The sequence below is a fragment of the Aquarana catesbeiana genome, unplaced genomic scaffold (genome assembly GCF_042186555.1).
Source record: "Aquarana catesbeiana isolate 2022-GZ unplaced genomic scaffold, ASM4218655v1 unanchor226, whole genome shotgun sequence".
Lineage (NCBI taxonomy): Eukaryota > Metazoa > Chordata > Amphibia > Anura > Ranidae > Aquarana > Aquarana catesbeiana.
Genome location: NW_027362653.1, coordinates 405,405 through 427,783, shown reverse-complemented (window position 1 = coordinate 427,783; position 22,379 = coordinate 405,405). Strand labels below are relative to the sequence as shown.

The 22,379-nt window shown below is 42.8% G+C and overlaps 3 protein-coding genes across 4 annotated transcripts in view; all 3 read right to left on the bottom strand.

Moving 5' to 3' along the window:
• The window catches only part of LOC141121617 (uncharacterized), a 185,561-nt gene that overhangs the window by 75,722 nt on the left and 87,460 nt on the right, over positions 1 to 22,379 (bottom strand). The window lies entirely within an intron of this gene.
• On the bottom strand, positions 685 to 6,117 carry LOC141121598 (uncharacterized). Its single transcript, XM_073611247.1, has 8 exons — positions 6,042 to 6,117; positions 4,481 to 4,595; positions 4,219 to 4,353; positions 4,009 to 4,132; positions 3,795 to 3,892; positions 3,485 to 3,703; positions 3,192 to 3,327; positions 685 to 2,518 (listed from the first exon to the last, which is right to left on the bottom strand). Exons 2-8 carry the CDS (start codon positions 4,583 to 4,585, stop codon positions 1,602 to 1,604), a joined length of 1,734 nt encoding a protein of 577 aa, XP_073467348.1. The 5' UTR covers positions 4,586 to 4,595; positions 6,042 to 6,117; the 3' UTR covers positions 685 to 1,601.
• The window catches only part of LOC141121585 (uncharacterized), a 46,141-nt gene continuing 41,289 nt past the window's right edge, over positions 17,528 to 22,379 (bottom strand). Inside the window, exon 8 of one of the 2 annotated variants that reach the window (XM_073611220.1) lies at positions 17,528 to 20,135. In XM_073611220.1, the coding sequence (XP_073467321.1) occupies positions 18,344 to 20,135 (1,792 nt within the window). In that variant the 3' untranslated portion in view covers positions 17,528 to 18,343. Of the gene's footprint in view, positions 20,410 to 22,379 lie in introns of both variants that reach the window. The other variant, XM_073611219.1, reaches the window with a different exon arrangement.

Sequence of the window (22,379 nt, the reverse complement as noted above, 5' to 3'; positions counted from 1 at the left end):
TATAGAGGTAGTACTCGAGGCGGGTGCCTGCACAGAGACTGGCGCAGCAGCAGGGACGGCCTACAACACAGGTTGTACTGGAGCAGCCACAGTGGGAGATTCAAGGTGAGCCGTGCAACTCAGAAGCATTTGTAACACCATGGCAAACCGATTCATGCAGTGATCTTGCTCATCCAATCTGGGAAAAATATTACCAACAAGTGGATTAACTGTATCTTCTGAATTCATGGCCTTCGCCTACTGTCGGAAACCTTGGAATCAGACCGAGACAGAAGTACAGTTAAATCACACTTGTTTAATAATAAAAGTAAATAGAACAAACATAGTGAAAACATAGCCAGAGTTCAGGAACCGGAACGGATAGTCCGACAAGCCAAACGTCAGGGAGTCGGAGATGAGCGTAGTAAAACAGCAAGCAGGATGTGGAGCCAGATGGGATGTCAGCCAAGCAAGTCTTTTAACAGGAATGCAGGAGAGCGTCTCTGTGATGTTGACTAAGGCAAAGGCAGAAATCCTCTGGGCTGGACGGCTTAAGTAGGCAGGACTGACGAGCAGGATATCATCAACAGCTGAGTAACTGTGGAGAGATAGGAGCTGGGAATTAGCCAACAGCTGAGTGGCCAGCTCAGACAAGGAAGGGCTGAGCCCAGCACTGACACCCCCCTTATAATCTATACTAGAGTAGCGCTCACCCCCGAAAGGGCCCACTAATTTTGTTCCCGGTTCCTCTCCCACTAGTGCAGCAGCAGCCAGGCACACAGCAACATTCACTCTTCTGACTCAAGAAACAGTCTAGGAGTTGCCTTTTTAACATTTATTGCTGAACAAACTTAGATAGGGCATAGAGAGGTGTGGGATACTCCAGAACGCTGAACAGTAATAGGAGGACTCTCTTCACTCTGCAGCTGCTTCTTAGAACAGTCCCTTCAGCAATAACTCAGGGAATGGACATCACTGGGACACCACAAGCAACATTCCAGGCCAGGCAAGCCTTCATGTTAGTGCACCAGGGGTTAACAGCGGCAACAGTCACCCAGATTCTGCATTCAATCTTTGCTCACAAGTCCTTGGGTGCCTCCTTCCATTGTGAGGCAGACATTTCCTTAGGGGACTCTCCAGGCCGAATCCTAGGTGAAATCCTTGGTTTAGCTTCAGAGGTTCTTAGCGTAGCAGGGGCCTCCATGAGCTCAGCTAATTTTCAGCTTAGCTGCCTGGGGGGGTGGGGGCAGGGGCAGCAGCCCTCCAGGCTGGGAACTTCTCCTCCAGGACAAGAACAAGACTGCTCTATGCCCCGGACTATTTATGTGCTCTGCAGCCACCTACTGGGCACTCCCTCTCCAAGGGATTGTCTCAAACCGATAAATATTCAGGCTGCCCTTCAACCTGCTCCACTCCTATGTTCTGGAATCCCCACTGAACGGAATTGGGTTTTTTTTGTATGTTTGCATTGGTACATGTCCCCTAGGACAATGCCTAGCTCTGAATGCTTTGTGTGACGATCACTTGCCTATTAGACCTAAAAGTGGCCTAAATTTTTTTTAAAGATTATGCTCCCGATTACTTCAGTAAGGTTCGGATTAGCATTCAGAACTTAGGAGCAGTTAGAAGAACCTCTCACAAACTGAACCCATGTGCGTTTGCTCTTCTCTACAACCCTCTGTGAGATCGCTGTTGTATAGCAAGCTCTGATTTCCATAAAAAACATTTTCCTCACTAGGGGCAAGAACATGACCTCTCCCTATGTTCAGTCTCTGATGCAGAGCAAGGTCTGATTGCCATGAAAAAAAGTTCCCGCACTCAGGGTTTTTGTCTGCGTGAATCTTCTGATGTGAGTAAAGTGTGGACAACCGTGAAAAACATTTCCCGCACTCAGGACAAGAATACGGCTTCTCCCCTGTGTGAGATCTCTGATGTTTAAGAAGGTCTGATTTGTGTAAAAAACATTTCCCGCACTCAGGGCAGGAATATGGCTTCTCTCCTGTGTGAGATTTCTGATGTCTAACAAGAACTGATCTCTGTGAAAAACATTTCCCGCATTCAGGACAGGAATACGGCTTCTCCCCCGTGTGAGTTCTCTGATGTGTGACAAGTTTTGATTTCCATGTAAAACATTTCCCACATTCGGGGCAGGAATTTGACTTCTTGCCCTTATGAGATCTGCAATGTATGACAAGTTCTGATTTATGAAAGAAACATTTTCCGCACTCAAAACAGGAATGAAGCTTCCCACCGGTGTGAGATATCTGATGTATAGTAAGACCTAATTCAGAGCTAAAACTATCCCCACATTCAGGACAAGAAAATTTCTTCTCCCTCTGAAATCCAGCACCATCCCTCATAATACGAGGTTGCTCAGTGTCAAAGGAATTGGATGGTCTATCCACACTTCGAAGTCCACCATCCATAGCTGGGCTCATTGTCTTTTCTCCTGCACAATCTCTTGTGATGTCCTCATCTTCCATTTTACAACCTGGAGATAAAGGGAGACGATCCTTTGAGGGTTTCTCCATGGCGTGTCCTGGAAAAATATAAAAACAGGATCAATACATATGAGATGGTTAGTTCATTTAACTCATGACTCTAATTGAATCAGGTAGACTTGAGTGGGCAGATGTTCTTTGTGGATGATCCAACTAGCTATGACTTCCCCTCTTTAATCAAAGGGCTTCCGCTCAGATCACTTCTACATTCACACAGCATTGTCAGAAGAGCAGGAACCAATGAAGAGAGGGAGGTGAATGCTCTTCACGCAACGATAAGCCTAGGCATTAGGTTGTGTGATCGCTAATAAACAAGAGGTTCAAAGATCGGCCTAGGTGGGGAGTTTCAATTATTTTACTATTCACTTTTCATCTGAGCAAGACGACAAATAGAGTGTTATTATAAATGGTCAGCTATAAATCAGCTTAAAGAGGAGGGACCAACCTAAGAAAGCCACAATCTGTGTTATCATATCTGAGATGTTGTGACTAGTGAAACACAACCTAATACTGCCAGATGTACCCCAGAATCTACATAAATCATGTATGAGTACACAAATTGTGGCTGTAACAAATAGAAGGGGGTTCATCTGAGAGAAAATGAGACCTAATGTGCAGGATGGGTATCAGGAACATTATCAGCCTATTATTAGGTGATATCACTCATCTCCCACCCTGCTCTGGACCAATCAGTGTGCAGTAACAGATCACCTGTGCTAATCTCTGTAGGAATGTCCTCCTTTTTAAACGTCCTCGTCATTCCAGCCTCCACTATATATTGCTGATCATCCCTCACATACAACTCTTCTACTTCACCCTCAACTTTCATGTCCATCAGATCTTCACCCTAAAAACCAACAGAATGGCAGAAAATAACATCTGTAAAATAGAAGTATTTATGATGTGAGATCACATAGAAAATATCATCTTGTAGAGTCCACACATCGTCTCCACATGTCAGAGTGTTCAATCACTTTATGTTCCAGACCCCCAACTCCACTGACCTGATGATGGTGAGGGATGGTGTGAGCTTTCGGTGTAGACTCCTGGGAATACAGAGTATAGGGACATCTCTCTGGTGGGTTTCTGTAGCTGGATGTCTCCACCACGGTGTTCTGGTACAAATCTTTGTGTCCTGTTAGAGACTCTGGCGCCTCCATCACATCATCCTCCTCTTTTATCTGTTCTTTAATCTCAACTTTAGAATCTCTCAGGTCTCCACTCTGAATATTACAATAAAAAATGACATCAATTGTAACAATGCAGATAATGTACAGATCCTAATGATACTATCAGTGATTGTTCCTTATCTACCTGATGATGGTGAGGGATGGTGTGATCTTCCTGTGTGGAATCCCGGGAATACAGAGGACGGGGACATCTCTCTGGTGGGTTCCCATTACTGGATCCATCTGTAGGAAACACACACACTGACTGAATACATTGTTTCTATGTGTTTATCAGATGATGGGGGATCTAGGTGGACCCTCCGTACTGCTCTCTCCTTTACAATAAAGTCTCCTCTTACCCGGTGATGTGAGGGGCGGCTGATTGTCCATCATGACGTCCTTGTAGAGATCCTTGTGTCCTTCTAAATACTCCCACTCCTCCATGGAGAAATAGACAGTGACATCCTGACACCTTATAGGAACCTGACACACACAATGATACAGTCACCATCCAGACACATCCCTTGTCTGTTACTGGATAATGTCCCAGAATTCCCAGCACCGCTCACCTCTCCTGTCAGCAGCTCCATCATCTTCCTGATAACTTCTATAATCTTCTGCATGTTGTGTCTCTCAGGTGTCAGGGAGTGAGGTGGAGGCACTGTGATGGTCATGTGATCTTCAGACTTCACAGGAGGAAATCTCTGTATTTAAGCAAAAAGAGTAATATCATATCACATTCCCAGTATCCTCCTCACCTCTCCGGTCAGGTCTGCATTTTATTAATAGAGATAAGAATGATGTCATGAGACCTCCCAGAATCCTCCTCACCTCTCCGATCAGCAGGTAGATGATCTCCACTGTGAGGTTTAGTATCCTCTCAGTCATGTGATTCCGGTCCTCCTCCATCCTCATTGATGTGGTCATGTGATCCATGTAGGTTTCTCTGTAGACAGATAATTATCTGGACTGTATTGGTTGTACAATATTAGGATGCCAATGCAAGAGGTTAATAGTCGGGCTGTCCTTAGTAGGAATTGGCACATGTGTAGGGGCTGCTTCCCTCCAGCATTTGTATTTGTAAATGGCTGTTGCTAAATAATAATCACAGAGCCAATTGGTTATAAAAAGGTAATTCCTATCTCTGCTAGATGTTTCAGAAACCCTGATTAGTCGACTGTAGTAATTTATAAAGAGGAGTTTTAAGGAAATAGGAACATAATTGGACCACATGTCCTTCCACTTAGGAGCAGATGCTGCGGCATCTCATCCCGACCAGAAGGAGAGACTATTAGGTAAGTGTTCCTGTGTTCTAATAGTTTAACTGTTGCTGCTCCTGTGTGTATCTGAAGTCTAGTGACAGAAGTGTCTCTGTCCTGTTGTTATTATCTCCCATGCACAGTGCCAGATAGTTAGGTCAGTGCTACCGTATGTGTGTAGTGGTCACCTTGTAGTATATTAATAGGTGAACCTTTTTATTAAAATAAAGTTTAGATGACGCTCCTGTTATCCACCTTCAATCAATTATGAATGCTGCTGCTAGACTAATACACCTTACTAACCGATTCATGACTAATGCCCCTCCCTGCCAATCTCTTCACTGGCTTCCTTTAGCCCAACATATATAATTCAAAATACTAACCACAACATACAAAGCCACCCACAACACTGTCCCCAGCTACATTACCAATCTCATCTTAAGATATCGCCTAAATCGTCCTCTCTGCTCCTTCCAGGACATCTTGCTCTTTAGCTCCCTTGTTACCTCCTCTCATGCTCACCTTCAGGACTTTTACAGAACCTCTCCCGTTCTCTGGAACTCCCTACCCCAGTATGTCTGGTTAGCTCCTATCCTGTCTGTCTTTAGGCGATGTTTGAAAAGGAATTTATTCAGGGAAGTCCACCCGACCTCCACCTAAAAACTGTCAGATCATACCCTACAGCCATTACTCCTGCACCACCTCCGCCTCCCTTTACATTGAAAGCTCCATGAGCAGATCCCTCCAATTCCTTCTGTATTGAACCGTGTTGTAATTGTATTACCTACCCTTTATAGTGTAAAGTGCTGTGCAAACTGTTGTGCTGCATAATAATAATAATTGATCAACTTCGACCAAAAAAAGATTCCTGAAAACTGGGGCCCAGTTTCAGTACAACCCAAATCTGAATCTCATTCCTCGTTACAAGAGACGGCTAAGGTGAGAAGGTGACTCATCTCCAAAGTTAAGGAAATGTTCTGACCCCGAAGGGGTTAAACTAGGTTTCCACACTATATATGTGTATCATCATCTGCTGGAGATAAAAGACATCACAGTGACTATGGAGGAAGAGGACGGACATGACGGGGGGGGGGGGGGTTACTGGGTGTAAATAGAAAATAAGATCTTATTACCTCCTCTGCAGTCAGTTCCAGCAATGTCTCCTCTCTACTTCCTTTCAACTCACCTCTCACCCGGAACTTCCAGTGTGTATTCCATAGAGACTTCCTGGTTTGGTATTAGTGAGATCACCACCTTGTGGAGTTCAGAGGAACTTCAGCCCCGAGAAACATCTCGGTGTAAACACGGCTTGTCATTGTTGCCAAGTGTTCAAGGACTGTACAGAGCGGCAGTGAGGTGATGACTGCTGGAACACTCTCTGGGTTCCATCACCAGGCACTGAAATTATACCAGACTGTTCGGAGCAGTGATCTCATTTCAGACAGTGAAAGTATAACTCCGACATCAGCAGAGAGGCAGCGGGAGTGTGTGATCATGTATTAACACTGAACACCAATGCTGGACTGGAGTTACATTTTGTCCTCACTGACACCAATGATGGGGCTTATTTTATCTCACAGATACCAACAATGGGACTTATTTTATTCCCACTAACAGCAAAGATTATTATTAATTATACATGATTTATATAGTGCCGATAGTTTACGCAAGGATTTACAACAGTACAATTACAATGCAGTTTAATACAGTAGGAATCAGACAGCCCTGCTCATTAGAGCTTACAATCTAAGAGGGAAGGTCAAGAGATACATAAAATAAATGGTAACTGTGGGGGATGTGCTGATGGAGAAAATACATGCATAGTTGTTAGGTGGGGGCCAGATAGGCCTTTCTGAAGAGATACGTTTTTAGGGATCGTCTGAAAGTGGACAGAGTAGGAGATAGTCAGACATATTGGGGTAGGAAGTTCTAGAGGATGGGAGAGGCTCTGGAGAAGTCCTGGAGGTGAGCATGGGATGAGGTAGCAAGGGAGATAGAGAGTAGGTGGTCTTGGGAGGAACGAAGAAAATGATTTGGTTGGTATTTTGAGACCAGGTTAGTGATGTAGCTGGGGGCAGAGTTGTGGATGGCTATGTAAGTTGTTGTTAGAATTTTGGATCTACAGTAATTCGTTGGGTGAGCAGAAGTCAGTGGAGGGATCGGCAGAGAGGGGTGGCAGACACTGAACATTTTGTAAGGTGGATGAGCCTGGCAGCAGCATTCATGATGTACTGCAGGGGGATAGCCTATGTAAGCATAAGCCAATGAGGAGGGATTTGCAGTAGTCAAAGTGGGAGATGACCAGGAAGTGAATTAGAAGCTTTCTGTTGTCATCGGTTAGGAAGGGATGTATTTTGGAGATGTTTCAGAGGTTGAGGCTGCAAGCTTTGGATAGTGAATGGATGTGGGGCCAAAAGGATCGTGCAGGGATGGGTTGATAGTTAAGTCATTGATTTTGACAGAGAAATCAGGGGAAACGGCATGTGGAGGGGGAGGAATTATGAGCTCTGTTTTGGATAGATTGAGTTTGAGGAAGTGGTGTGACATCCATGCCGATATGTCTGTTTGTAAATTAGTGATGCACGAGGAGACTAATGGAGTGAGCTGAGGGGTAGAGAGATAGATTTGGGTGTCATCAGCATAGAAATGGTATTGAAAGCCATGGGACGCAATCAACTGATCCAGGGAGGAGATGTAGATTGACTAGTGCTTGTTTTAGAAAGTTGGCAATGATGCCAGAAGAGAGGGAGAGATTGAAAATGTGAGTTAGAGGGTGTAGACTAGAGCCAGAGGGTGACCGTAGCATTTGCATGACAACACGGTCAGGGGGGCAGGTGGGTATTAGAAAAAAAGCTTAGCAACCTTGTCTATAGTAGTGGGATTGAATGAGGAAAGTAATGCTTGTACCTGTGGACATGGGGTGTTAAGTGAGGGCGGTATCTGCATTGGAGATCTCCTCCAAATTGTAATAATCTTATTTTTGAAGTGATTGGGGATCTCCTGGGAAGTCAGTGAGTTAGTGGGTGGAGGCAGTGGAGGACTAAAAAGAGAGTTGAAGATAGAGAGGAGTTGACAGGGACTGGATGAGAAGATGTTAATAGGAGTGATAAAATAGGTCTGCTTGGCAGTGAGGAGGCAGGAATAGTATTTTTGGAGGGCAGATTTATATTGGTTGAAGTCTTTCTGGGACTAATGCCGCGCACACACGACCGGTTTTGCCGTCAGAATAAACTCCGAAGGTTTCTCCGACGGAATTACGCTCAAGCGGTCTTGCCTACACATGGTCACACCAAAGTCCGATCGTCCAGAACGCGGTGACATACAACACGTACGACGGGATTAGAAAAAGGAAGTGCAATAGCTAGTAGCCAATAGCTTCCGTCTCGTACTTGCTTCAGAGCATGCGCCTTTTCGGTCCGTCGGAACAGCATGCAGACGAGCGGTTTTCCTGATAGGAATTGGTTCCGTCGGAAATATTTAGAACATGTTCCATGACTTTTTCTGTCGGACATTCCGCTCATGTGTACACGGCATTAGTCTTACGCCACAGGTGCTCAAGAGTGCGGCTACATTTTTTTAGACTTCTGGTGTCATTCATCTGTTTGCCAAGGTTGTAGGGGTCGGGGCCTAATTGTATGTGTAGGTTGGGGCAGGACAGAGGTGAGATTATGTCATAGCTGTAACGGGAGTTACTTTGGGCGGGGGGGGGGGTCCGTGGAACCCAGCTTTTTCTAGAGAGGTCAGGAAACTCCTGGTTCAGCTTCCCAGGGCCCTCTTATGTGTAAGTCACCCTTTGTCTATTAGGGGCTCAGGGTGACCGAGAAAATGATGGAAAGTTACTTAATGGACACTGAGAATATGGTTTGGATTACAGTACTTCTAAATGGGACAGTTACCAACAAAATCTCTCAAGAAATATATGAAGACTATTCCTGGTTTGAATTTTGAACTATACATGTTCACTGAAAAAGCTGGTCACATTGTTCTCGGTTTCAAGTACTCCAATGTAGGAGTTGGACAGTCTGTTGCTGGTGGTCTCCTGCTGTTTATTAAGATGTTATGTGTTTTTTGCTAAGCATGTCTGTCCCATTGTAAATTGGGTTACCTATGGTCTGATTAATCGCAACATTGTCTTGGTGGGCATTGACTCACCTAGGCTGGTTTAAGTGACTAGTTAATTAGCTCATGTTAATTATGTTTCTGGTTACAGTTTGTATTGTTAGGGTAATATGATCAGGAGGGTACTGTTCTCCTGTGGGGTATAAAGTATGTTTTTGACTTGCAATAAACAGTTCCAGATCTCATACAAGCTATTTGTCACCTAGTCTTGTATGCTATGCAGCTATAATATCTGATATCTATGTCCAGACTGGAGGAAGTGGTGTACTAATGGAAGCACTCAAGCGGGGTGCTGGGGCGGTTCCGTCTCAATAGAGGTGGTCAGTAGCAGAGAAGAGAAGTGCTGAGGTGGTGAAAGTTTCTACAGGTAACTGTTAGGGAGTTGAAGGAAGAGAAGGTGGAGGGCAGGGAGAGAGCGAAACTAATAAAGTGGTGATCAGAGTCAGGTGTGACGAAACGTACGTAGGGAGGAGCGACGTGCTGACGTCACCACGTGTACGCAGGTCCCGGAAGCAACGGGCTGCTATCGAGAGCCAGCCGGCTCGATTCTATTTGCTGTTTTTAAACATCATAATTGTAAGTGCAATTCTGTTTTCTTTTAACTGATTAAATAAGGATTTACATTATGCAAGCCTCTATTGTCTTTCCATGGGGACCCATTAAATGCATCTGTGAATGAGGCTATTCATTGGTGAGGACATTGGGAGTGTTGGTGCACAACATAGAGACCCGAGGCGGGGAATAACCCACAAGCGCATCTAATCTCCCGTAACAGGAGATCATTTACAGCTAGTAAGCGGCAGTGAGTGCAGAGGTGGAGGCACTATCCTATTTCTCTCTTCACTTTTCCTGTGGTGTTTTGTTTGTGTGCCACTGCGGAGGAACTCATTAATGTATCACTTCCAACACATGGACTTTTTTGGCTTTTTATCTGTCAAAGATTTAATAGTGATTTTTTCATTAATTACATCATTTTGCATTATTGGAAAATTGTTTTCACAGGTCACTTATTATATATAAATTTGCTTACGTGTCACTATTATAAGGTATCATACAGATCACGTACCATTAATCAGCGCAACTTGAATTTTTATTTTGTATGTTATTGTGTGTGTCTCACAAGAAGTTGCAGCAGAATTGTAATTTTGATTTATACTTTTTCACGAGGTTAAACCATTGTTGTTTCACAGATAGCGCAGTATTTTATTTTTTATATATACACACACACATATACACAGTGTATGTATATGTGTGAAATAATATACTGTATGCATATACAGTATATATATATCTATATAGATATATATCTCTCTATCTCTCTATATATATATATTAAAATCTTGAACAAGCACGTGTAGAAAATTGCGCTAACAAAATCCAGAAAATAGCTGCTGTGCTAGTACAACCCCTACCATAGAGCAAGGTGATGAATAAGATACTTCAAAGGAGCTCAGCACTAAAAAGTATAAAAAAACACACAACTGTGACAAAAATTCTAAGGAAAACCATTGTGCATAATCACAAAATATGTGTACACTTTTCAACAAAAAATAAAAAGATTTTCATATATACATACGGTATATACACAAGGTGTGACAATTTAATTCCTGGAATGAACTGTAAAAAAAAAATAATAAAATTTGCTCACCTGTACACTTATGCCCCGTACACACGATTGGACACTCAGACAACAAAATCCATGGATTTTTCTGACGGATGTTGGCTAAAACTTACATAGTTACATAGTAGGTGAGGTTGAAAAAAGACACAAGTCCATCAAGTCCAACCTATGTGTGTGATTATGTGTCAGTATTACATTGTGTATCCCTGTATGTTGCGGTCATTCAGGTGATTATCTAATAGTTTCTTGAAGCTATCAATGCTCCCCGCTGAGACCACCGCCTGTGGAAGGGAATTCCACATCCTTGCCGCTCTTACAGTAAACAACCCTCTACGTAGTTTAAGGTTAAACCTCTTTTCTTCTAATTGTAATGAGTGGCCACGAGTCTTATTAAACTCTTCTGCGAAAAAGTTTTATCCCTATTGTGGGGTCACCAGTACAGTATTTGTAAATTGAAATCATATCCCCTCTCAAGCGTCTCTTCTCCAGAGAGAATAAGTTCAGCGCTCGCAACCTTTCCTCATAACTAAGATCCTCCAGACCCTTTATTAGCTTTGTTGCCCTTCTTTGTACTCGCTCCATTTCCAATACATCCTTCCTGAGGACTGGTGCCCAGAACTGGACAGCATACTCCAGGTGCGGCCGGACCAGAGCCTTGTAGAGCGGGAGAATTATCGCTTTATCTCTGCTGTTGATCCCCCTTTTAATGCATGCCAATATTCTGTTTGCTTTGTTAGCAGCAGCTTGGCATTGCATGCCATTGCTGAGCCTATCATCTACTAGGACCCCCAGGTCCTTTTCCATCCTAGATTCCCCTAGAGGTTCTCCCCCCAGTGTATAGATTGCATTCATATTTTTGCCACCCAAATGCATTATTTTACATTTTTCTACATTGAACCTCATTTGCCATGTAGTCGCCCACCCCATTAATTTGTTCAGGTCTTTTTGCAAGGTTTCCACATCCTGCGGAAAAGTTATTGCCCTGCTTAGCTTAGTATCGTCTGCAAATACAGAGATTGAACTGTTTATCCCATCCTCCAGGTCGTTTATGAACAAATTAAATAGGATTGGTCCCAGCACAGAACCCTGGGGAGACCCCACTACCCACCCCTGACCATTCTGAGTACTCCCCATTTATCACCACCCTCTGAACTCCCCCTTGTAGCCAGTTTTCAATCCATGTACTCACCCTATGGTCCATGCCAACGGACCTTATTTTGTACAGTAAACATTTATGGGGAACTGTGTCAAATGCTTTTGCAAAATCCAGATGCACCACGTCTACGGGCCTTCCTTTATCTAGATGGCAACTCACCTCCTCATAGAAGGTTAATAGATTGGTTTGGCAAGAACAATTCTTCATGAATCCATGCTGATTACTGCTAATGATACCGTTCTTATTACTAAAATCTTGTATATAGTCCCTTATCATCCCCTCCAAGAGTTTACATACTATTGATGTTAGGCTAACTGGTCTGTAATTCCCAGGGATGTATTTTGGGCCCTTTTTAAATATTGGTGCTACATTGGCTTTTCTCCAATCAGCTGGTACCATTCCAGTCAGTAGACTATCTGTAAAAATTAGGAACAACGGTCTGGCAATCACTTGACTGAGTTCCCTAAGTACCCTCGGATGCAAGCCATCTGGTCCCGGTGATTTATTAATGTTAAGTTTCTCAAGTCTAATTTTAATTCTGTCCTCTGTTAACCATGGAGGTGCTTCCTGTGTTGTGTCATGAGGATAAACACTGCATTTTTCGTTACTGAAGCCCCCGATTCACTCGTGAAGACTGAGAAGAATAAATTCAATACCTTCGCCATCTCCCCATCCTTTGTAACCAGATGTCCTTCCTCATTCTTTATGGGGCCAATATGATCTGTCCTTCCTTTTTTACTGTTTACATACTTAAAGAATTTTTTGGGATTTTTTTTGCTCTCCTCCACTATGTATCTTTCATGTTCTATCTTAGCCGTCCTAATTGCACCCTTACATTTCTTGTTGCATTCTTTATAAAGTCTGACACATGGTCACACAAAGTTTGTCGGAAATTCCGAACGTCAAGAACGCGGTGACGTACAACACGTACGATGAGCCGAGAAAAATGAAGTTCAATAGCCAGTGCGGCTCTTCTTGATTCTGAGCATGCATGGCACTTTGTACACACAATCAGAATTTGCGCAAACGGATTTTGTTGTCGGAAAATTTGAGAACCAGATCTTCCGACAACAAGCTCCGATCGCACATTTTACGTCGGAAAGTCCAACCGTGTGTACGGGGCATAACACCTTTTCAGTTGTTCTCTTGTGAAGCGGCCCACTTTTCTAGATGACTGTGACACTGTTGGATATGTTCCTAAAATTTCAAGAACACTGCGCAGTATCTTTGTCTACTGGATCTCCAGAATGTCATCAAATCTGTGTCCTTTTATGGTATTTTTTTATTTTTGGAAACAGGCAAAAAGTCGCAGGGTGCCAAGTCAGGGGAATAAGGTAGCTGGGTCAAGTTTCGTAACGGATTTCTTGGCCAGGAACTCGTAAACACTTAATGCATCATGTGCAGGAGCATTGTTGTGGTGGAGATTTAGCTTGTCAACCCAGAGTTTTTTTCAGATTTCCATAACCTTTGTCCACATTTGCATCCATCCTCTGTCTATTTGCTTCCAGCTTCTTGTGTCATCATGGACATCTTCATGCCCCTCTTTAAACGACCTATGCCATTCAAAAACACTTGATTTCTTCATGGAGTGTTCACCATGAGCCTATGGTAACAGTTTCACCAGCACTTTTTGCCAATTGTTACGCAAAATTAGATTTAAACCCATTTTAGATTATTATTCCAAATTCAGAATTAAGGCACTTATAGGTGTTATATTCATGGCAAGCTTGCAAAATATATTTGGTTTTATGATTAATCATAATATTAATATGTGTGAATGACCTTGATCAGATGATTGGTAAAATAAGGTTCTTCAGGTGAGTCAGTGATATGTCAAATATTTCTGGTGTATGTAGCTAGTTGGAGGATGACATATAAAGGTATCTGGTATAGAAGGTAATGGGAAGTCAAGAATAAACAGGATCTATGTAATGAGGAATAATACACATATTTGTTTAAATACTGTTGGGATTAGTGTTATCTCAGTCATAATAATTTGTATTTGTATGTATTTACTTAACTACTTGCCGACCACCCACAGCAGGTTGGCACGGCTGCGCAAATCGCAGTCATTGTATGTCTGTTTCTTTAAAAAGGCTTTAGCAAGCCCGCGCTGCATCCCCGGAGCAGATGCACTTGGCCGGCGGCCGCGATGTCTGCCGGCCACCTGCGGTCGCTCCACAGGGAGCCAGAACAGGGATCTGTCAATGTAAACAGACAGATCCCCATTCTGACAGGGAAGGAGAGAGAGATCTGCTGTTTCTAGTGATTAGGAACAGCGATCTCTCTCTACTCCCAGGCTGTCCCACACCCCCCCACAGTTAGAAACACCTCCCTAGGGAACACAGTTAACCCCTTGATCGCCCCCTAGTGTTAACCCCTTCCCTGCCAGTGACATTTACACAGTATTCAGTGGCTATTTTTAGCACTGATCGCTGTATAAATGTCAATGGTCCCAAAAAAAGTGTCAAAAGTGTCCGACCTGTCCGCCGCAATCCCGCTAAAAATCGCTGATCACCGCCATTATTAGTAAAAACTTGTGCAAACCAATCAATATACGCTTATTGCGTTTTTTTGTTTTTTTTTACCAATAATATGTAGAAGAATACATATTGGCCTGAACTGATTAAGACATTTAAAAATTTTTTGGGATATTTATTATAGCAAAAAAAAATTTTTCGCTCTTTTTTTGTTTATAGCGCAAAGAATAAAAACCACAGAGGTGATCAAATACCACGAAAAGAAAGCTCTATTTGTGGGGAAAAAAAGGATATCAATTTTGTTTGGGTGCAACGCCGCACGACTACGCAATTGTCAGTTAAAGCGATGCAGTGCCGTATCGCAAAAAATGGCCTGGTCATTAAGGGGGTAAATCCTTCTGGTCCTTAAGTGGTTAATGTTGTATAAGTTGGTAATATGCGTTACTTAAGCAGACTTTTAATTATATGACATACAGTAACATGATCAGCACATTACAAAACAAGTATAAAGAGTGTTACATGCGGGCTTGTCAATCAAAGTCCATACATGACTCTGAATTAGTACCTCCTCTTGTATCGCAAATTGCAGAAATGATGTATGCCATACAAGGTTTTGAGTGTTGTGAAGTTAGGATGTCTACACTACATGTAACATAAAGCCAAGAAGACATCGATATTCAGGAGGACACACACATAGGAGAAGGCTGACCAATCTTTAGACAATTCCACACATGGAGTCTATTCATATACCCTTTGACAAGTTGAAACAGCCTTTTCTCAGAGGTCTAAAGGCCCGGACAGACGGTCAGAAAATTTTTTGATGGTGAGTACCCTCTTCACTTTCGATTTGAGACTAACATCCAACAAAAAACTGCCGAAAATTCATTGAATAATCTGACCATGTGTACAAGGCTTTAGACCCCCCCCATACACACCATTAGATTTGATGCAGATTTTTGTCTTCAGATTTAGCAAAACCACGTAGTGCAAGGGCCTGCCTGATTGCATACAAATTTAAACTTAAGCCTTGTACACACTATCAGATTATTGGATGAATTTTCATCAGTTTTTTGTTGGATGCTCAAATTGAAAGTGAAGAGGGTACTCGCCATCAGAAATTTTTCGGACCAGAGAAATCAACATCAGAAGTGATGTAATGTGCTGAATTGTTTTGTATGTGTTCTTTCATTTCTGAGCATGCCTAGTCTTGCTCTTCAGATTTTTTATTTTTTTTGGCAGAAAACCGTACTAATGAAAAGAAAAATCGGACGTTGTGGTCACATCAGACAAAAATTTTCAAGCCTGCATATCCAGTTTTTGTCTGCCAAAAATTTGTAATTGACTGTCAAAAGCAGCATACTAACGATCAGAAAATCAGCAGATCGTTCACCGGATGAAATTTATCTTCAGATTTTCTGACCGTGTGCGGCCCTTTAATGTTTGATCGCATATTGTATGGTTTTGGTAAATCTGAAGACAAAAATCTGCAGAAAATCTAATAGTGTGTATGGGTGTCTTAGACAACGTCATTTCCTGCTTTTTCTTGCTCACACTAGAAAGCATGCAGACAAGGAGGACAGCCATGAGACACACATGCTTTCATAAGCTCATCACAGCTTTATTTTTTACTAATTATTTTATTTCTTATATTTTTACCTACACTACACTGTTATACTTTTTACATTGTATTTATGATGCAAGGAGATGCATCATAAATACACACTGACAGAGTGGAGAGGAGAGCCGATCAGCGGCATCTCCTCACAGAGGAGACATGTATAGGTAATCAGGGTACTGATCATCAGTGCCCTGATTACAATGCAGCTCCAACAGTGCCCATCTATGATGCCAATTAGTGCTGCCTTTCAGTGCTTATCAGTGCTGCATATTAGTGCCTCCTCATCAGTGTCCATCAGTGCTGCCGCATCAGCACACATCAATGAAGGAGAAAAATTACCCAATTACAAAATTTTATGACAGAAACTATGAGAAACGTTTTTTTTCAATATTTTTGGTCTTTTTTTTCGTTTTTCTTTTAAGCAAAAAAATAAAAAAAAACTCTATTTGTGGGGGAAAAAAATGATAGAAAATTAATTTGGGTACAATGTAGCATGACTGCTTAATTGTCATTCAAAGTCTGACAGGGCTGAAAGCTGAAAATTGGCCTGGGCAGGAAGGGGGTGAAAGTGCCCGATATTGAGGTGGTTAAACAGTGTCCATAAATATTTGCAGTGTCCATTAAAATTTCCACGTGTACATAAATCCGGACTAATTCCACCAAGTGTTGATCCATTGCATGCAAAGGATCCAAAGTGTTCCCTTCCACCAGTGCAACCAGTACCGGGACAAGGTCATCCAGTGCCCAAGGCAAGGATCCAAAATTGCACCCCCCCACTATTAATACATGCCATAGAATGGGTTGCCACCCTAGGTCTATTCTTTGCCCCCTTGCTTCACTGCACCCAGGGCAGCTTCACCACCTGCCCACCCCTTGTCCCAGCCTTGAAGTGATTGTAAACCACTACCTTGTAAAACAACCCATTCAGTTTACAATAGAAATGAAAGGCAAAACATTTGTGTATAAATACCCTTTTTTTATAAGTGATCGCATTCCCTCTGTGCTCAGCTGCATAAGAGTTGGGAAGAGGAGAAGCAACAGTAAGCTGAGCTGCCCAGTGAACGGCTGTGCAGGGTATGCGTGTCAGGACAAGTCTGATCATTGGAGGAGAGCACGCCAAGTTCCCAGCATAGCTAGAGAACTGACCACGGTATGCTCTCCTGCTTAGTTTGGTCAGTTTTTAATAGAAAAACAGGGGAACTGGCAGGAACACCAGGGATTACCTACAAAGGAAGCAATACAAGGAGAACAGGAGACTCTCATACACAGCAGCCACATATCAGGAATATGAATGATGTTGTTGGGCTTACAAAAGCTTAAAGTGCAACAAACCACACTCACAAGTTCTACAGAGTAGAATTACTAAAACTGGTGCATGGTAGCCAAAGCATCTAACATCAGCTTGTTCAAATAAGCTTTGGCAAGAATACCTGGAAGCTGGTTTCTAGTCAGAGTTGCATCAGATTTTGCACTCTCCAGTTTTAATATATAACCCCCTATATGCCTATAGTTCTCGAGAAAGGCATTCAGGCTTTTCACTGCTCCTTGGGACACAATCTCTGATCTATACACACACTTCCTTCAGTGAAGTGTACCACAAGAAAGATAGGAATCTCACAGTGTAGTATCTTCATACCATATTTTATTAAAATGCAAAGTAAAATACTCAAACAGATGCTATTAGTATAAAACTGAGGCTATTCCACCGCTGGGCCTGCAGCCTTCACCGCTAGACACACTTTAATACAAAGATCAGCTGCTCTGAGTGTTAGGAACTCCTGATCTCTGTTGCTACAGCATTTCGCCCAGGACTGTCGCTCTGTCCCTACGCGTTTCATTGTCGTTGTCAGCGGTAAAATAGCCTATTATAGACAGATTTGAGTCCCACACTATCAGAATTGTTCTTATTATTCTACTGTATCCAGGATGAAAGTGATATGTCATGGGTAGGAATTAGCTGCTGATCTGCATTGAATTTTGTTTGTTTGGACGTGTGGCAGAACTAAATGAGTATTTTTTCAAGTTGAACGTCCAGAATTACTATCACTGGTAAATGAGACTGCTTCCCCCAGGTTCCATGAGTCCTTCCCACCAAGCCCATTCAGTTTTCTGCCAAGATTCCCAAAATCTATTCCATTCATACAGTATCAATCGGATAATGACATTGTATACATTTTGGGGATGGCCTTGTGCTTTTTTTTCTTCTACTTTGTGTGAGTGCCCCCCTTAAAATCCATCCCCTCTGTAAGTTCTCTGACGTGAAAAGTTCCTATTTCCATGGATATAATTCCCTGCACTTAAGACAGGAACACAGCTTCTCACCTCTGTGAGATTTCTCATATTAGACAAGTTCTGATTTCTATGGATAACCTTTCCCACACTGTATGTGGCACATTTGATGTACACTAACACTTGACTTCTGTTAAAAAGATTTTCCACACTCAGGGCAGGAGTACATCTTCTACAGTGTGGGATCTTTGATGTCTAACAAGGTCTGATTTCTGTGCAAAACATTTCTCACACTGAGGACAGGAATACTTCACCCCTGCGTGAATCCTCCGATGCCTTTGAAGACTGGACGTGTCTCCAAAACATTTCCCGCACTCAGGGCAGGCGTATGGCTTCTCCCCCGTGTGACTTCTTTGATGTTTAACCAGGTCTGATTTCTGTGAGAAACATTTCCCACACTCAGGACAGAAATGTGTCTTCTGCATGTGAGACCTCTGATGTATGTAAAGATGGGACACCTGTGAAAAACTTTTCTCACAAGCAAAACAAGAATACAGTTTCTCGGCCGTGTGGGATATTTGGTGTATACCAAGGTCTGAGTTCTGTGTACTACATTTCCCAAGCTCAGGGCAGGGATTGGGATTTTCTTCTCTATGAGTTCTCTGATGTGAGACAAGTTTTGATTTCCGTGGATAGCATTTTCCACACTCAGGGCAGGAATATGGCTTCTCACCTGTGTGAGATCTTTGATGTATAACAAGGTCTGATTTCTGTAAAAAAGATTTCTCACACTCCGGGCATGAGTAGGGTTTCTCCCCCCTGTGAGCTCTTCGATGCCTCACAAGGTCTGATTTCTGTGAAAAACGTTTCTCACACTCAGAACAGTAATACGGTCTCTCCCCTGTGTGAATCCTCTGATGTCTGTAAAGACTGGATGTCTCTGAAAAACATTTCCCGCACTCAGGACAGGAATACGGCTTCTCCCCTGTATGAGATCTTTGATGTATCTGAAGGTCTGATTTCTGTGCAAAACATTTCCCACAATCATTGCATAAATATGGCTTCTCCCCTGTATGAGATCTGTGATGTATTTGAAGGTCTGATTTCTGTGAGAAACATTTCCCGCACTCGGAGCAGGTATGCTTCTTCACGCCTGTGTGAGATCTTTGATGTCTAGCAAGTTCTGATTCCTGTGAAAAACATTTTCTGCATTTATCACAGAAATAAAGTTTCTCCTCAGTGTGTGATGCTTGATGCGTAACAAAGTCTAATTCCTGCGTAAAACATTTCCCGCACTCGCAGCAGGAATAAGGCTTCTCCCCCATGTGAGATCTCTGATGTTGGACAAGTTTGGATTTTCGTGGATAAGATTTGTAACAGTCAGGGCAAGAAAAAGGCTTCTCACCTGTGTGAGATCTTTGATGTATAATAAGGTCTGATTTTTGTGAAAAACTGTTTCCGCACTCAGGACAAGAATATGGCTTCTCCCTTCTGTGAGATTTTTGATGTCTAACAAGGTCTGATTTCTGCGAAAAACTGTTCCCACATTCTGAACAGAAATACGGCTTCTCCCCTGTGTGAATCCTCCGATGTCTGTAAAGACTGGACTTCTCTGAAAAACATTTTCTGCACTCAGAGCAGGAATAAGGCTTCTCCCCTGTGTGAGATCTTTGATGTATAACAAGACCTGATTTCCGTGTAAAACTTTTACTACACTCATGACAGGAAAACAGCTTATTCCCCTTGTGAGACATCTGATGATTGTGAAGATGGGACAATTGTAAAAAACATTTCCCACATTCAGAGCAGGAATATGGCTTTTCCCCTCTGTGAGATCTTTGATGTCTAACAAGGTCTGATTTCTGTGAAAAGCATTTTCCGCACTCAGGACAGGAATGCGGCTTCTCTCCTGTGTGAATTCTCTGATGTCTGTAAAGATTGCACTTCTCTGAAAAACATTTCCCGCAGTCAGAACATGAATGAAGCTTCTCACCCATATGTGATCTCTGATGTACAGCAAGACTTGATTCAGAGCTAAAATTTTCCCCACATTCAGGACAGGAAAATTCTTCCTCCCCCTGATTTCCAGCACCATCCCTCACAGTACGAGGTTGTTCAGAGTCAGAGGGATTTGTTGGTCTATCCACACTGTGAAGTCCTCCATCCATAGCTGAGCTCATTGTCTTTTGTCCAGCACAGTTTGAGATTTCCTCATCTTCCACTTTACAGTTTAGAGATAAAGTGAGATGATCCTTTGAGGGTTCCTCAATGGTGTGTCCTGGAAAAATATAAAAACATGATCAATAGATACAAAAAGGTTTGTTCACCTTAATCAATATTCCATCGGGATCAGGTAGATTTGAGGCAGCAGATGTTCTCTGTGGATGTTCCAACCACCCTTCAGTCAAAGGGCCCTTGGTCCTTCTACAAGATCTATTCTAAATTTAAGCAGCTTTTTCAGAAGAGCAGGAATCAATGAGGACTGGGAGGTGCATGCTCTTTATACATAAGCACACGCCTAGACACTGGGTCATGTGATCTCTGATAATCAAAAGGTTCAAAGTTTAGAGCAGCAGAGCCTTTAGCAAAAAGCAAGAGACCATAGGCATAGGCTTCCGAAGGGTGTTTTCAGAAGTAATTTTTGCTGAAAAGATTTGTTTCAGTTTTGTATGTTTTTCCGTAATTTTAATCCTAACAAGACTGTAAATACAGATTTATGTTACCCTTCAGCTACAAGTCTGCTCAGAGAAGAGGGACCAAGGCACACTTCTGTGTTATTATATTTGTGCTACTGTAACTAGGAGAAAAAAACAACCTAACACTGCCAGATGAATACCCGGAATCTACATAACAGGGATGAATAGGTATTCAGCTGAGCCAAACCTCTGGCTGAAGCAGGAAGTGAAACATTTGATCCCACGTCAAGCTGCATATTGGGGTCCAGCGGCCGCCAGTGTCCCAACAACTAGTGATGTATGCCGGCCCATTCAGTGATCAACTAAGGGTTGTCCGCTGACTGGTGAATGTAAACAAAGGGACAGGAATAGTGTAACAAAAAAAATGAACAAGATAACATTGTGGGGCCCCCAAAATTCATACTAGACCCTTAGGATCTGGTATGGATTTTAAGAGGGAACTTCATGCAAAAAAAAAAACTTTAAAAAAATTGTGATGTCCCCCCCTAAAATCTATAATAGGCCCTTATCTGAGCATGCAGGCTGACAGGCTAGAACCAAATGCCCTCAACATAGGGGGTACCCTGGCAAAGCACCTTGTCCCCATGTTGATGAGGACAAGGGCTTTTTCCCCACAACCTTGGCTTAGTAATTGTTGGCGTCTCGAGTGAGGGGCTCATCAAAATCTGGAAGCCACCTTTAAAATAATGGGGCCCCAGATATCATCCCCATCCGTGAATGAGTAGGGGTACATAGTACTCCAGCTTATTCACAAAAACAAGGAAAGTAATTAAAACACACAGACACATTTTAATAATCCCTTCATTAACCACCTGTCGACCATTCACAGTAAATATATTGTGAGCAGGTGCAGTGTTGGCAATGTGGGGCGCACACGCACGTGCCCTCTGCTAACCCGGGCTGCGATTAGGCACAGCATGAGTTAGGCAGCAGATTTTAGCTAATGATTTCAGCTGAAACCTGCTAATCAGCTGCATCCAATTACAGCACAGAGTTCTGTGTTTACAAATGCACAGAACTCAGTGTACAGATAACAGCGATTTGGCTGTTTTTTCTCCCTGAAAAGCAGGGAGAAAAAACAGCCATGTGTCTGAGTAAAAGCAGCAAACATTACACACTGTTAGGCACACAGTTAACCCCTTGATTGCCCCTTAATGTTAACTCCTCTCCAGCCAGTGTCATGAGTACAGTGTACAGTATAATATCTGATCACTTCATTAGTATCACTAGCAACATCGGTGTCAGTTAGTGACTCTCCCAGCCAGTGTCTGTTAGCACCAGATTGCCAACCACACTATCACAGTCCCAGTATAAATCACTGATCACCGCCATAACAGTGTAGTGGGGGGGGGTGGGTCAGCAACCTGTAGATTGCGCTCTACCAGTAGATCATGAGCAGGTGACTGCTAGATGGTGATCTGCCATCCCAGATCATCAGAGTGCAGTGCAAAGGGACTACTTGTAAAGTTGGAGCTGTAGGGAGCTGTCAGGGCTGGGCTCAGCCCTTCCTTCTCTGAGCTGGCCGCTCAGCTGTCAGCTAATTGTCAGCTCC